This window comes from Microcaecilia unicolor, chromosome 4 (genome assembly GCF_901765095.1).
Source record: "Microcaecilia unicolor chromosome 4, aMicUni1.1, whole genome shotgun sequence".
In the NCBI taxonomy this organism is placed as follows: domain Eukaryota; kingdom Metazoa; phylum Chordata; class Amphibia; order Gymnophiona; family Siphonopidae; genus Microcaecilia; species Microcaecilia unicolor.
This window is the reverse complement of record NC_044034.1, coordinates 15161781-15176280: the sequence shown is the minus strand read 5'-3', so window position 1 is coordinate 15176280 and position 14500 is coordinate 15161781. Positions and strand designations below refer to the sequence as shown.

The 14500-nt window shown below is 44.2% G+C and overlaps 1 protein-coding gene across 1 annotated transcript in view; it reads left to right on the top strand.

Moving 5' to 3' along the window:
- CLPB (ClpB homolog, mitochondrial AAA ATPase chaperonin) overlaps positions 1–14500 on the top strand; it is a 266010-nt gene that overhangs the window by 44544 nt on the left and 206966 nt on the right. The window contains exon 3 of the mRNA XM_030199980.1: positions 1421–1507. Coding sequence (XP_030055840.1) covers positions 1421–1507 — 87 coding nt within the window. The remainder of the gene's footprint in view (positions 1–1420; positions 1508–14500) is intronic.

Below are 14500 nucleotides of genomic sequence, written 5' to 3'. Positions count from 1 at the left end.
AGTGCGCGATTAGATTGCAAACATCCTAGCATTTCTCCAAGCAGGTCTTCAGAAAGGATCGGTGTTGTGTTCTCTAAAGGTTCAGGTTGCGACTTTGGCTTATTTCGGGGGGCTGACTACAGAAGATGTCTCTTGCGGGTCTCCCGAATATTGTTTGATTCTTGTGGGGAGCGGGCCACTTGTAGCCTCCTTTTTGTATGCTGTGTCCAGATTAGAACCTTAATTTATTCCTTCAGGATCTTTCAGAAGCCTCCTTTTGAGTCACTCTGGAAGGCCGCCTCGAAAGATCTTATATTAAAGTCAATGTTCTTGGGTGGCTGTTGCATTGGCACATAAGGTTTCAGAGCTTCAGACTGTTTTGTTGGGTTACCTTTCTTCGCTTTTCAGAGGCAGGGGTCACCCTGCGCATGGTTCATTCCTTTCTTCCGAAAGTATTATCAACAGTTCATTTCAATCAGTCCATGGAGCTTTCATGCTTTCGCAGAGATGATGAAGAGCCTAAGTATTCTTCCTTGAAGCTTCTCGATGTGCGTAGAATCCTCATTAGATATCTGGGAGTAACGAATGAGTTTTACAAATTGGAGAGACTATGCTTTTTAGTAAACAGAGGCTTGGCCTTATGGCTTCCAAGCCCACAATTGCTAGATAACTGAAGAAGAGTATCATGTCGGCTTATTTGTTTGTGAGAAAGTGGGCTTATTCTAGAAGGTGTACAGTGACATCCTGGGCGGAGACTTCTTACTATCTCTGGATATTTGCAAGGTGGCGACCATGGTCGACACTGCATGCCTTTGCCAAGCACTACAGAGTTGATGTTGTGGTGCACTTGGAAGCCAGTTATGGGCTTTGGTCCCTCGGGGTGGTGAGGCTGGGATCCCATCCACTCTTGGGATTGCTTTTGAACATTCTACAGGTTCTGGAATAGTGGGAAACTATGTAATGGAAGGAGAAATTAGGTCTTACCTGATGATAATTTTCTTTCCATTAGTCTTTCCCACTGTTTCAGGACCCATCCAAGGTTTCTGAGATGTTTAATCGTTGAAATGTAATGGGTCAAATAACGGCTGTCACCTTATGGTGCTTCTTTCTTGTTCTGTACAAGTTGTCCAGAGATGAAAGAGGGCCACACATGTTTGCTCATCTGGTTATTGCTAGGTTAGCGAGTTGTTTAAAGTTGTTGTGTGTGTTCAGAGTTTTTCCTTACTGCTTGTCTACGTAAATACTGAGGAGCAAGACTGGATGCTAAAAGAGAGATGTTTCAACTCGGTCTCTGTTTTCATTTCTCTATCTCCACCTGGTGGTTGATACAACTATCCCACATGTTCTGTAATAGTGGGAAGGACTAATGGGAAGAAACTTGTATGAGGTATGACCTAATTTCTCTGTTGAACTAATCTGCCCCTTTCTCTCCTCTGACTAGGTTGCTGTCTGAAGGCGTGAACGTTAATAGTAGACACAAGCTCGGCTGGACAGCTCTAATGGTGGCAGCTATAAACAGAAATCAGAGGTGAGTGTACCTGAAGACAGGGGTCAGATTTACAAAAGGGATTCGCAAGCTTCATGCCGGTGGAAACCATCTTTAGTAAATTACCCTAAATGTGTGTGAGTTTTTTCACGTTCTATTTTAGTATTTGTCCAGCTCATCCAGGTTATGATTTCTTCCCACCACCCATGTGCACTGCCCATTAGAATACAAAAGGATAAGTAAAAATTTTTCCTGTGTTAGAATGCAACAGCCATTTTGAATGTGGGTCTGACATACAGCCATTCAGTGCCTTTTCATTGCTATTCTGAATTTTCCCTGCCCGTGCATCTTAAGACCTAAAATTATAAGTTTTTATAGCTGTCACTATTATATTTCATCCGAGAGCTCCAGCCTTGGGCACATGACACCTCAAGTCATTTGTGAATCCGCAGCACTGTTTATTAAGATTTATTAAGCACCTTTTGAATAAATTCACATGAGATATACAGCCAAGTATAAACTGGTCTTAGGCAATTATGGTGATAGTATGACCTTTTATTTTGTAGCCAATGTGTTCATATAGAAACCACAGCATATTACAATAAGATGAAAATATATCAAAATATAAATTGCATTTATGACTTATTTTTGTATACAAAACATCTCCCCCCCCCCAAACATTTACTCATCCAAATCTCTTCACACACTACCTTCTTCAGAGATATCCCAGAAATGTGACTACTAGTGTGTTTTTTTTTCATTGCAATTACATAATAATACAAGTGCAATGTGTAAACGGTGTCCTCTAACTTTCTCCCCATGCTCCCCATCCATTAAACTCTCCCCTCCCCCAGCGCTCTTTCCTATAAGTTGAACAGCAGACTAGTCAAGCTAACAGTGCAGATCCCATACCACCAGAACACGCAGAAAATTAGCTCTGCAGTGCTCAAAGGAAATGATATTCAAATTATATGTGCGCTGTAAAAGCAAAAGCAAGGTGGAGGAACGTGCTTGGCGCATGCACAGATGAGTTCACAGTAAGCGCAGCTCATGAGCGCATGTGCTAGGTAAACCCAACCATGAAGCACACGGCACCGCTCTGCACCTTTAAATACAAGCTTTTCAAAAACATTTTTTTAACTTGGAAAGCTTATATTTAAGCACAGAAAATGGGCGCCAATATGTGCGTTCACTTTTGGGTTTGCTTGGACTTGCGCACATTTATTTCTCAGTACCGTCGCTTATAGGCTTGCAGAGGCTTTCAAGTGAAATCAAAACTGGCAGATTGTAAACTGCAAATCAAAAGAAATCCTCTCTTCAAACCTTCCACTGCCAGCTCTGAGCTGGAGTCATTTTTTGGTAAGCGCAGGGTTTGTTTGTGCGCTGTTTTCTGAGCATTGGGGAGGCATAGTAAACAATGTCATTAACGTACGTTTGACTACATGTACATATGATTTACAGCTGTCTCTACTGCACTAGATTTATATGAGAGCTATTCCCATACTAATTGGCCTTACCACCAGTGGTAGGGTTTTGAGAATCGGCCTGTATGAGCTTTATGGAATAAAACCTTCCAAACAGGTGCACAAATCTGTTTATTTCCACACTTTTACTGAGGCACCTTTCACATCTACTCTCTCAAACTTCAATACTTGAAATAGTAAATGCTTTGATAAAAAAAGCTTTGACATTATCACCTTAATGACATTCTCAAATACAGAAATAAACAATTAGAGCAGGAAAGTAAAAAATTGGAAATAAATGAAATCACGGTAGTAGTAGTAGTAATAATACAGTATCAGAACGGTACATTTTACAACACGGTAAAACATTCATATGATAGAGTCCTGATACTCCCGGTGCCAACACAATATCTATGAAAACACTTGATAGTGAAGGAGACATACAGAGAAGCAACATATAGACAGACAAGGCAGGATGTAACAGAGGATCAGAGCTGGGTAAAAAGTGGGTGACCAACGTGAAGAAAAAAAGAAGCATATGAGGTTGGAAAAGGTGCATGCAGCTGATCTCAGTGTGTGGGTGTGGTAAGATGGTCTTTCTGGGGAATGTGCTCTTGATTTCAATCCTTGTGTATGTGCGTTCAGCTAGTCAGACTTCTCGGTTATTAAAAACTTGGGAGAAGAGCCAGGCTTTCACTTGCTTCCTGAAGTAAAGTTAGTCTTGCATTAGGTGAAGCCCTTGTGAAACAGAGTTCAATTATAGAATTTTGTAAGCAGGAATTCAGATTGAGTCAAATGTCTGGCTCTGTTCGCAGGCCTCTCTGATTTTACCCAAAGGAGGATATTACTATTAGATGTTAGAGAATGACTTCACTGGTGTTTCAGGGGTTGTTCTGTAGAAGGACAGGAAGATACTACTTGTTTTCTCTAGCTTGAAAGGAAGGCAAGCTGTGTTGGGTCATGATGGGATTGAGGGTCTAGGCATTCAGAAACTCTGTCTTTCTGGTAACCAGCTAATCAAAGGCAGAGTCCATACTCTCCTCATTGACCTTTCTCACTAAACTTTCTAACTTTGAAAAGTTAAACCTTCAGCTTTTCATAATGTTGAAAGCAATAGTACAATCAGGAGACACTAGAGATTGTTGTATTGAAAGATAGATGCCAGTGTAACTCCAGGGTGAGAGTTTTCCAGATTTTTGTGACTGAGAAAATATTTTCTCAAACAGCCTCCATCAACTTGATTTTTCATAGCTGTCTTATTGAACTTTCAGTAGCATATCAACGATGTATGACATTGTCCACAGGATAAAGTAGTGTGATTGAAATGTTAGTTCACTTAAACATGTAGAAATAAAGGTTAGTAGCACAAAGAAAGCACGAAAGAGCCTCAAGAACTGGAGCAATGGCACAATCCTTAATTGTGAAAGACCCGACACGGGCCCTGTCTCAGGGATCAAACCGCAATGAATCTTGATGAATCACTGTCCTAGCCGACTGTACCAGAATCCTTCAAGATGCTATCACTGATCTGATGAAAAAAATGCCAAAAAAAGATCGGTGATAGCATCTTGAAGGATTCTGGTACAGTTGGCTAGGACAGTGATTCATCAAGACTCATTGCAGTTTGACCCCTATTTGGGCGCTGAAACATGGCCCGTGTCGGGTATTTCACAATTAAAGATTGTACCATTGCTCCAGTTCTTGAGGCCTTTTTATGCTTTCTTTGTGCGAAATTAAGGTTAGTAAAATAAAAAAATATAGTGATCTTTCTTATTGGACTAACTTAATACATTTTTGACTAGTTTTCAGGAGTGCTAAATGTGCAGACCAGAGACAACAGCCCACATGTCATTAATACAGCCTAGTCCAGTGCTTTCTAAATTCTGGGTCATGGTATCAAATGGAGTTAAATCTGTGTTTGAGATCTTGTGAGTGTTCACTGAAGTGCCAAAACAATCACATTGTGTTTCAGGTCATTTGCTCATGTTTGTCATTTCCTTCTGCTGCCTTGCCATCCTGAATTGTGCTTTTGCCTTTAGCAGAGTGATTGCAGTGGGGCTTTTATAACCCACCTGTCTGGCCTCAGTCACCCACTATTTGGAAGCTCCTGGTACTTACCTGTGTATAAGGATTACTGCCACCTCATGAAAATATTTGCCTGGAACTGCATTGGGCCCGTCCTCCCCAAAGGAAACCCTAACTTTTGTAAAGCACTATAGCAGATATCTACAGAAAGGATGGTAGATTCATAGAGCAACCTCCCAGGGAAAACAACAGAGGCAAAGAGAAGAGTAGTGGACTTCACAAAGGTCTGAAATAACCACAGAGGTATCTTAATTGTGAAGAGCTGGGTGTATAATATTGCTCCAGGAAGTACTACTACTATTACTTAACATTTCTAAAGTGCTACTAGGGTTACGCAGCGCTGTACAATTAAACAAAGAAGGACAGTCCCTGCTTAAAGGAGCTTACAATCTATTTATTTATTTATTTATTGCACTTGTATCCCACATTTTCCCACCTCTTTGCAGGCGCAATGTGGCTTACAAAACATCATGGATAATGGAAGTGAAAAGAGAATAGGCATTTGGTGTTACAGAAGGATGTTGGATTGCATGGTAATGGAATACATGATAGTAATATAATAGAAGGCATTGTAGACATTTCTGGAAATATGCAAGAGTATCACATGATTTGATCTTTGTGGTATATCTTGTCGAAGAGATGGGTCTTTAGTAGTTTACGGAAGTTGGTCAGTTCATAGGTGGCTTTTAGGTTGCGTGGCAATGCATTCCAGAATTGCGTGCTCATATAGGAAAAGGTTGATGCGTGCATTAATTTGTATTTTAGACCTTTGCAACTAGGGAAATGAAGATTAAGGAATATGCGAGATGATTTTTTAGCATTCCTGAGTGGTAGATATATCAAATCTGACATGTAGGCTGGGGCATCGCCATGGATGATTTTGTGTACTAGGGTACATATTTTGAACGTGATACGTTCTTTGAGTGGGAGCCAGTGTAGCTTCTCTCATAGGGGTTTTGCACTTTCGTATTTTGATTTTCCAAATATGAGTCTGGCCACCGTGTTCTGGGCTGTTTGGAGTTTTTTGAGTATTTGTTCCTTGCAGCCAGCGTAGAGTGCATTGCAGTAGTCTAGATGACTGAGTACTAAAGATTGTACCAGATTACAGAAGAAGGTTCTTGGGAAATCTCAAGTTGGGGCAGTCTAGAATTCCTGAATAGAGGTAAATGGTTATGTGCCGAAGGCGACATTGAAGAGGTGGGCTTTGAGTAAGGATTTGAAGATGGGCAAGGAGGGGGCTTGGCGTATGGGTTCAGGGAGTTTATTCCAAGCATAGGGTGAGGCAAGGCAGAAAGGGCGGCGCCTGGAGTTGGCGGTGGGGAGAAGGGTACTGAGAGGAGGGATTTGGCCTGTGAAAATATGCCTGAATGTCAGATAAGCATGCTGAAACTTTGGCCTGGGTTAGTGATGTCTGGTGTAGAGAGATAAAGCTGGGTGTCGTCAGCATAAAGATGATATTGGAAACCATGAGATGAGATCAACAAGCACAGGGAGGAGGTGTAGATTGAAAAAAGAAGGGGTCCAAGGACAGATCCCCGAGGAACTCCAACAGAGAGCGGGGTGGGGGTGGAGGAAGATCTATGAGAATGTACTCTGAAGGTACGGTGGGAGAGATAGGAGGAGAACCAGGAGAGGACAGAGCCCTGGAACCCAGATGAGGATAGTGTGGCGAGACGTAAGTTGTGATTGACAGTGTCAAAAGCGGCGGATAGCTCGATGAGGATGGAGTAATGACCTTTGGATTTGGCAAGGAACAGGTCATTACAGACTTTAGATAGTGCAGTTTCTGTCGAGTGTAGAGGGCGAAAACCGGATTGAAGTGGATCGAGGATGGCACGAGAGGAGAGAAAATCAAGGCAACGGCTGTGAACGGTGCGTTCAAGTATCTTGGAGAGGAAGGGCAGGAGGGAAAGGGGGGCGGTAGTTGGAGGGACAGGTAGGGTCTAGTGAAGGTTTTTTGAGGAGAGGTGGGACTACAGCATGCTTGAAGGTGTCAGGGACAGTTGCAGTGGAGAGAGAGAGTTTGAGGATATGACAGATGGGGGGTGACAGAAGAGTAAAGTAAGCAGACTAGATGGCCATGTGATCCTTTTCCATTGTCTCTTTTTTGGGGTGGGGGGGGCTGTAAACTGCTCTCTTGGTGCCATTACTGTCTGAAAGACGTCCTGTGAATCTCACAACTTAAGGCAGTACATTCTAACTGTCACTAGATGGCATTGGAGGAAGGGATGATGTTTGGACAGGGACATCAGTTGGATTCCATCGTGTTCTGTTTCCTAGCTGGGCCTAGTATTGGTGAGAACTACTGAGGCTGCCTGGAGCTTAAATGAGGGATAAACGTCTATGCTTGACTGTCATTTGCATATATGCTGAGTAAGAGGCTAGAGGGAAGACCGTAGTAGGAGACACAGACAAGAGGAATATAACCATAGGGGAAGGAGGAGAGGGAGAAGGAAGAAGCAGAAGACTGAGGCAGGACATGGGGAATATGAAAAGGGGAGGGAGGTCAGAGTAGAATGAGGGTTAGAAAGAGCTGATAGAAAACAGTAAAATAAAGAAAAATACTTAATCTGAGTTTGAAAAGTAAAATTTTAATGAAACATAAATGGATAAACAGAAGAGCGCAAAGTTTAAAGGAGCAAAAAGAAAACAAAAAAAGCCAGGCAGATATTAAACATTTGGTCTGTTTATTGGTTTAAAGTCCTACAAAATTTTCATTGGTTGCATATTTGTATATGGGTGTTGGAGGCAGGTAGACCCTTATGACCATCGCCACTCAGGTCCAGAGCAGCCAGCAGGTCAGAGCTCGGCAGTTGTTGAAGTTGCTGGTCCATATGGCCTCCACTGTGCATGTCACTCCCATGGAATGCTTCCACCATTTTGGCTCACGTCCATTCCCTGGGTTTTCACAAAATGTCTTAGCAAGTAGTCACAGCATTGCTATGCAGACTGGGAGTTCATGTGTTTCCTTACCTGTTCGAATGCTCAAGAGCACATCAAAAGAAGGTGCTCAGGAGTCGATGCAGAAAACTATTCAGGTGCTGGAGCTATTAGGTTTTGTAATCAACTACCCCAAGTCCCACTTGCTCCCAGTTCAACATTTGGAGTTCATTGGAGCCTTATTAGACATGGTCCATGCTTGGGCCTACCTGCTTCCAACACGGGCAGGTGCCCTTATGGCCATCCCCACTCAGGTTCAGAGCAGCCAGCAGGTCACAGCTCGTCAGTTGTTGAAGTTGCTGGGCCACATGGCCTCCATTGTGCATGTCACTCCCATGGCATGCTTCCACTTAAGTGACATCCAGTGGACCCTTACTTCCCAGTGGTGTCAGGCCCGGGGAGCCTTGTAGATGTCATCACAGTCACCTCAGAGCTCATCTGGTCTCTCTTCTGGTGAATGATTTGATCCAGTTTGACCCTGGTACTTCCATTCCTAATTTCTCCATCCCAGAAAATTCTGACTACAGATGCATCCACTCTAGAGTGGGGAGCCTGTGTAGACAGGCTGCACATCCAGGGGACCTGGTTCTCTCCGGAGACTGAACTCCAAATCAGCCTACTAGAGCTATAGGCAATCTGGAATGTTCTAAAGGCTTTCAGAGATTGGCTGGTGGACCAAATTGTGCTTATTCAAATGGACAATCAGATTGCAATGTACTATGTCAAAAGCAGGGGGGTACTGGTTTCTACCCCTTGTATCAGGAAGTGGTCAGCATGTGGCAGTGGGCTACTAGCCGTGCCATGATACTCCATGCCACATATCTGGTGGGGAAAGACAACAGTCTAGCAGACAGACTGAGCAGAGCAATACAACTGCATGAGTAGTCTCTCAGCATGGGAATTGCCCGCAAGATCTTCCAAGAGTGGGGCATTCTCTCGATGGATCTCTTTGCCATTCATCTCAACAAGGTCTCTCAGTACTGCTCCAGATTCAGGTCTCACAGCAGACTAGCCTCAGAAACCTTCCTCCTTGATTGGGGAGAGGGCCTTCTGTATGGTTATCCTCCCATCTCTCTGATGGGGAAGACCCTGCTGAAACTCAAGGGGAACCATGATCCTAATTTTACCTTATTGGCTGAGACAGATCTGGTTCTCTGTTCTTCTGGAGTTGTTCTCTGACGAACCATAGAGACTGGACTGCTTTCTGACCCTCATCACGCAGGATGAGGGGTTTATTCTGTATCCCACCCTCCAGTCCCTGGCCCTCATGGTCTGCATGTTGCCTGAGGGTGTGTGTCGACTCCTGGCTTCCAGGAAGGATTCTACCAAGAGGTGTTATACTTTCAAATGGAGAAGTTTTGCTGTCTGTGTGAGATTCTCACTTGTCATACACAGAATCCGCTTGAGTACCTCCTCTACCTCTGGAGTCTGGTTTGAATACCAACCCTGTAAGGGTTCCCCTAAATGCAATTAGTGGTTATCACCGTGTGGGAGGTAAGCCTATCTCTGTACAGCCTCTAGTTGTTTGCTTCATGAGAGGTTTGGTTTGACAAAGTCCCTCGATCATACCTCCACATGTGTCATGGAACCCAGCTGATGAAAACTCCTTTTGAGCAGCTTGATTCCTGTCATCTGAAGTACCTGACCTGGAAGGTATTGTTTTTGGTGGTGGTCACTTCAGCTCGCAGGGTCAGTGAGCTTCAGGCCCTAGTGGTGGGTTCACCTTACACACATTTTTATCATTATTAAAAAAAAATTATATCCCATTTATTAACAGTAGTTCTGTACATGCATCCTAAGTTCCTTCCTAAGGTGGTGCCGAAGTTCCTTCTTAGTCAGTAGTCCTGCAAACTTTCGTCCCAAAGGCTTATGCCCATACTGGGAAAAGTGCACGCCTTGGACTGCAAGCGAGCCTTTGCCTTCTACTTGAAGTGGACTAAAGCCCATAGACAGTCCACCAAGTTTTTTGTCTCATTTGATCCAAACAGGGTGAGGACTGCCATCGATAAACATACTCTTTTTCCAGTTGGTTAGCAGACTGCATCTCTTTCACTTACGCCCAAGCTGGGCTGACTCTTGAAGGCCATGTCACAGCTCATAATGTCAGAGCCATGGCTGTGTCGATAGCCCACTTGAGGTCAGCCTGCATTGATGAGCTTTGCAGAGCTGTGATGTCTTCAGTTCACTCTTTCACATCTCATTACTGCTTTAAGCAACATATCTGATGCAACAGCTGGTTCCATCAGACAGTCCTACAGAATTGATTTGGTACCTAGAATCCAACTCCACCCTCCTAGGCCCATTTGTTTCTGTTACAGGCTGCACCTTCATAACAGGCCTGGTTTGGTTGTTAGTGTTATTAGCTCCTGTTGGCCTTGCCGTTGCCAGTCCCTGCTGACTGTTTTTGGTGAATCCTGTAGCTGGGAATTCCCATATGTGAGAATACTCAGTCCTGCTTGTCCTTTGAGATAGTGAAGTTACTCACCTGTAGTAAGGTTCTCTGAGGATAGCAGGACTAGTATTCTTACATATCCTCACACCTCCCCTTGGAGTTGCATTCTTTCTGTATGCTTTAGGATCAAACTGGTGTTCCCACACAGTCTGGTGGGCAGGAAGACACTTGTGCATGCGTGGTCCAGGCCTGCCAAAGGCTTCTTAAAGGAACAGTATTCTGGGCAGTGTCTGCACTGGGGCTCTGTTGGAGATATCACCCATTTGTGAGAATACCAGTCCTGCTCGCCTCTGTGAACACCCGCTACAGGTGAGTAACTTTGCTTTACTCCAGGAACTGTATGTTGATTCAAGCTGGATATATGAATGGTAAAGGAGAGGTGAACTGAATCCTAAGGATGAGAAAGTGATGGCTGGAGTCCAGGACATTGAACTATGGATGAGATAGTTCACAGCGAGCATAGCAAAAGCCGGGAAAATGGACACCTGTAGATTCTCTGAGGAAGAACTAGAAATAGCTACTCGGTTTGTAGCTGGCTGCAAAGCAGATGGAAGAAAATGTATACATAGAAAGGCATAACGTGGGAAACTTTGTAAACACGACAATTTTGCTGTACCATAAAAATACTGGGATCATAATCCTATGAGAATGCTGGAAAACAAAGAGGTGGTGATCATCTGGTACATTCCCTTTCCAACCAATAAGAAATTCTTGACGCTAGGAAACCTGATAAAATCCTTGGAGTCACTATAGACCACCACCTAACTCTCGAGACTCATGCGAACAACACAACAAAAAAAATGTTCTACTCCATGTGGAAACTGAAAAGAATTAGACCATTCTTTCCAAGATCTGTCTTCCGCAGTCTAGTGCAATCACTCGTACTCAGTCACCTGGACTATTGCAACTCATTATACGCAGAATGCAAAGAACAAATACTGAGGAAACTTCAAACAGCCCAGAATACAGCAGCCAGACTCATCTTCGGAAAACCAAAATACGAAAGCGCAAAACCCTTACGGGAGAAACTACACTGGCTACCACTCAAGGAACGCATCACTTTTAAAGTATGCACCTTAGTCCACAAAATCATTCACGGTGAAGCCCCTGCATACATGTCTGACTTAATAGACCTGCCACCCAGAAACGCTAAAAGATCGTCCCGAACCTTCCTCAATCTTCATTTCCCTAAGTGCAAAGGCATAAAATACAAAGTACTGCACGGATCGACTTTCGCATACATGAGCACACAATTCTGGAATACACTACCACGCAACCTGAAAACGATCTACGAACTGACCGACTTCCGCAAACTACTGAAGACTTATCTCTTTGAGAAAATCTACGGCAAGGATCAAAACACATGAAGCCCATACAAACTAATAGGTACGCACCAATACACTCTCTGAAATCTCCTCTCCTGCACTCTCACCACTCTTAAAACCCCACCCACAGATAAAATTGTTAGACCTCCATGTTCCCTCAATACTGTTTTGTCCCCCTCTCAACTCACCACTGTTATATTCCGCTGTTCTTTTCCCAAATGATATCCTGAATTTACTCTGTCTTATATAACTCTTCATAATGTAACCCATAATCGTATTGCAACCAATTGTACTTCCATCATTTACAATGTATTGTAAGCCACACTGAGCCCGCAAATAGGTGGGAAAATGTGGGATACAAATGCAAATAAATAAAATAAATAAATAAAATGATATCATAGGAGCCAACCTTTCAAAATGATTGAGGATGCTCAGCTTGGCACATGTTACCATGTCTGTAAAAAGGGAAACAAAGTATGGCAGGGTCATGTGCACAACATAAGCATAGCAGGTAGTTACACACACTGGAAGGACTCATGGCTACAAGAAGAGCTAGGGAAGCAATGACTGTCCCACCAGTAACCCCAGTTCATCCCTACTATAAGTATTGCCATACTGGGACAGACCAAAGGTCCATCAAGCCCAGCATCCTATTTCCAACAGTTGCTAATCCAGGTCACAAGTACCTGGCAAGATCCCCAAAAAAGTTCAATATATTTTATGCTGCTTATCCCAGAAATAAGCAGTGGATTTTCCCAAGTCTATTTAATAATGGTCTATTGACTTTTCCTTTGACTTTTCCAATTTGACTTTGCTGACGACGGATGCATCTTTCCTGGGGTGGGGAGCTCATGTAGATGGGCTCCACACTCAGGGAGCCTGGTTCTTTCAGGAAAAAGGTCTGCAGATCAACCTCCTGGAATTAAGAGCAATCTGGAACGCTCTAAAGGCTTTCAGAGATCGACTGTCCAACCAAATCATTTTGATTCAGACAGACTATCAGGTTGCCATGTATTACACCAACAAGCAGGGGGGCACTGGATCTCACCCTCTGTGTCAGGAAGCCGTCCAGATGTGGCTTTGGGCACGCTGTCACGGCATGTTTCCCCAAGCTACTTATCTGGCAGGCGTAAACAACAGTCTGGCCAACAGGTTGAGCAGGATTATGCAACCTCACGAGTGGTCACTGAACATAGGCATAGTTTGCAAGATCTTCCGAGCGTGGGGCACCCCCTCGGTGGATCTTTTTTCAACTCAGATCAATCACAAGGTCCCTCAGTTCTGTTCCAGGCTTCAGGGCCATGACAGACTAGCATCAGATGCCTTTCTCCTGCATTGGGGGGACAGGCCTTCTGTATGCATATCCTCCCATACCTCTGATAGGGAAGACTTTGCTGAAACTCAAGCAAGACTGTGGAACAATGATCCGATTGCACCCTTCTGGCCGCGTCAGATTTGGTTCCCTCTTCTTCTGGAGTTGTCCTCCGAAGAACCGTGGAGATTGGAATGTTTTCCAACCCTCATCACCCAGAACGAGGGATCGCTTCTACATCCCAACCTCCAGTCTCTGGCTCTCAAGGCCTGGATGTTGAGAGCTTAGAATTCGCCTCCTTGGGTCTTTCAGAGGGTGTCTCCTGAGTCTTGCTTGCTTCCAGAAAAGATTCCACAAAGAGGTGTTACTCGTTCAAATGGAGGAGGTTTGCTGTCTGGTGTGACAGCAAGGCCCTAGATCCTCTTTCTTGTCCTAAACAGACCCTGCTTGAATACGTTCTACACTTGTCAGAGTCTGGTCTCAAGACCAACTCCGTAAGAGTTCACCTTAGTGCTATTAGTGCTTTTCATCGTCGTGTACAGGGTTAGCCTATCTCTGGACAGCCTTTAGTTGCTTGCTTTGTGAGAGGTTTGCTTTTGTCAAAGCCACTTTTCAAACCTCCACCAGTGTCATGGGATCTCAACATCGTTCTCACTCAGCTGATGAAAGCTCCTTTTGAGCCACTGAATACCTGCCATCTGAAGTACTTGACCTTGAAGGTCATTTTCTTGGTGGCTGTTACTTCAGCTCCTAGGGTCGGTGATCTTCAGGCCTTGGTAGTACATGCACCTTATATCAAATTTCATCACAACAGAGTAGTCCTCCGCACGCACCCTAAGTTCCTGCCAAAGGTGGTGTCAGAGTTTCATCTGAACCAGTCAGTTGGCTTGCCAACATTCTTTCCCCATCCTCATACCCGCCCTGGCGAAAGCAGTTTGCATACCTTGGACTGCAAGAGAGCATTGGCCTTTTACGTGGCGCGGACAAAGCCCTTTAGACAGTCCGCCGAGTTGTTTGTTTCGATCCCAACAGGAAGGGAGTCACCATCGGAAAACGCACTATCTCAAATTGGCTAGCAGATTGCATTTCCTTCACTTATGCCGAAGCTGGGCTGACTCTGGAGGGCCATGTCACGGCTCATGTTAGAGCCATGGCTACGTCAGTGGCTCACTTAGTCAGCCTCCATTGAAGAGATTTGCAAGGCTGCAACGTGGTCATCAGTCCACACATTCACATCTCACTACTGCCTTCAGCAGGATACCCGACGCAACAGTCGGTTTGGGCAGTCGGTGCTGCAGAAGCTGTTCGTGGTTTAGAATCCAACTCCACCCCCCTAGACCCATTTTGTTGTGTTCCAGGCTGCACTCTCAGTTAGTGTTTATGGTTTCAGGTCAATCTGTGTTATGTTCTCGCCGTTGCGAGGCCCAATTGACCAGTGTTCATTGTTTTGAGTGAGCC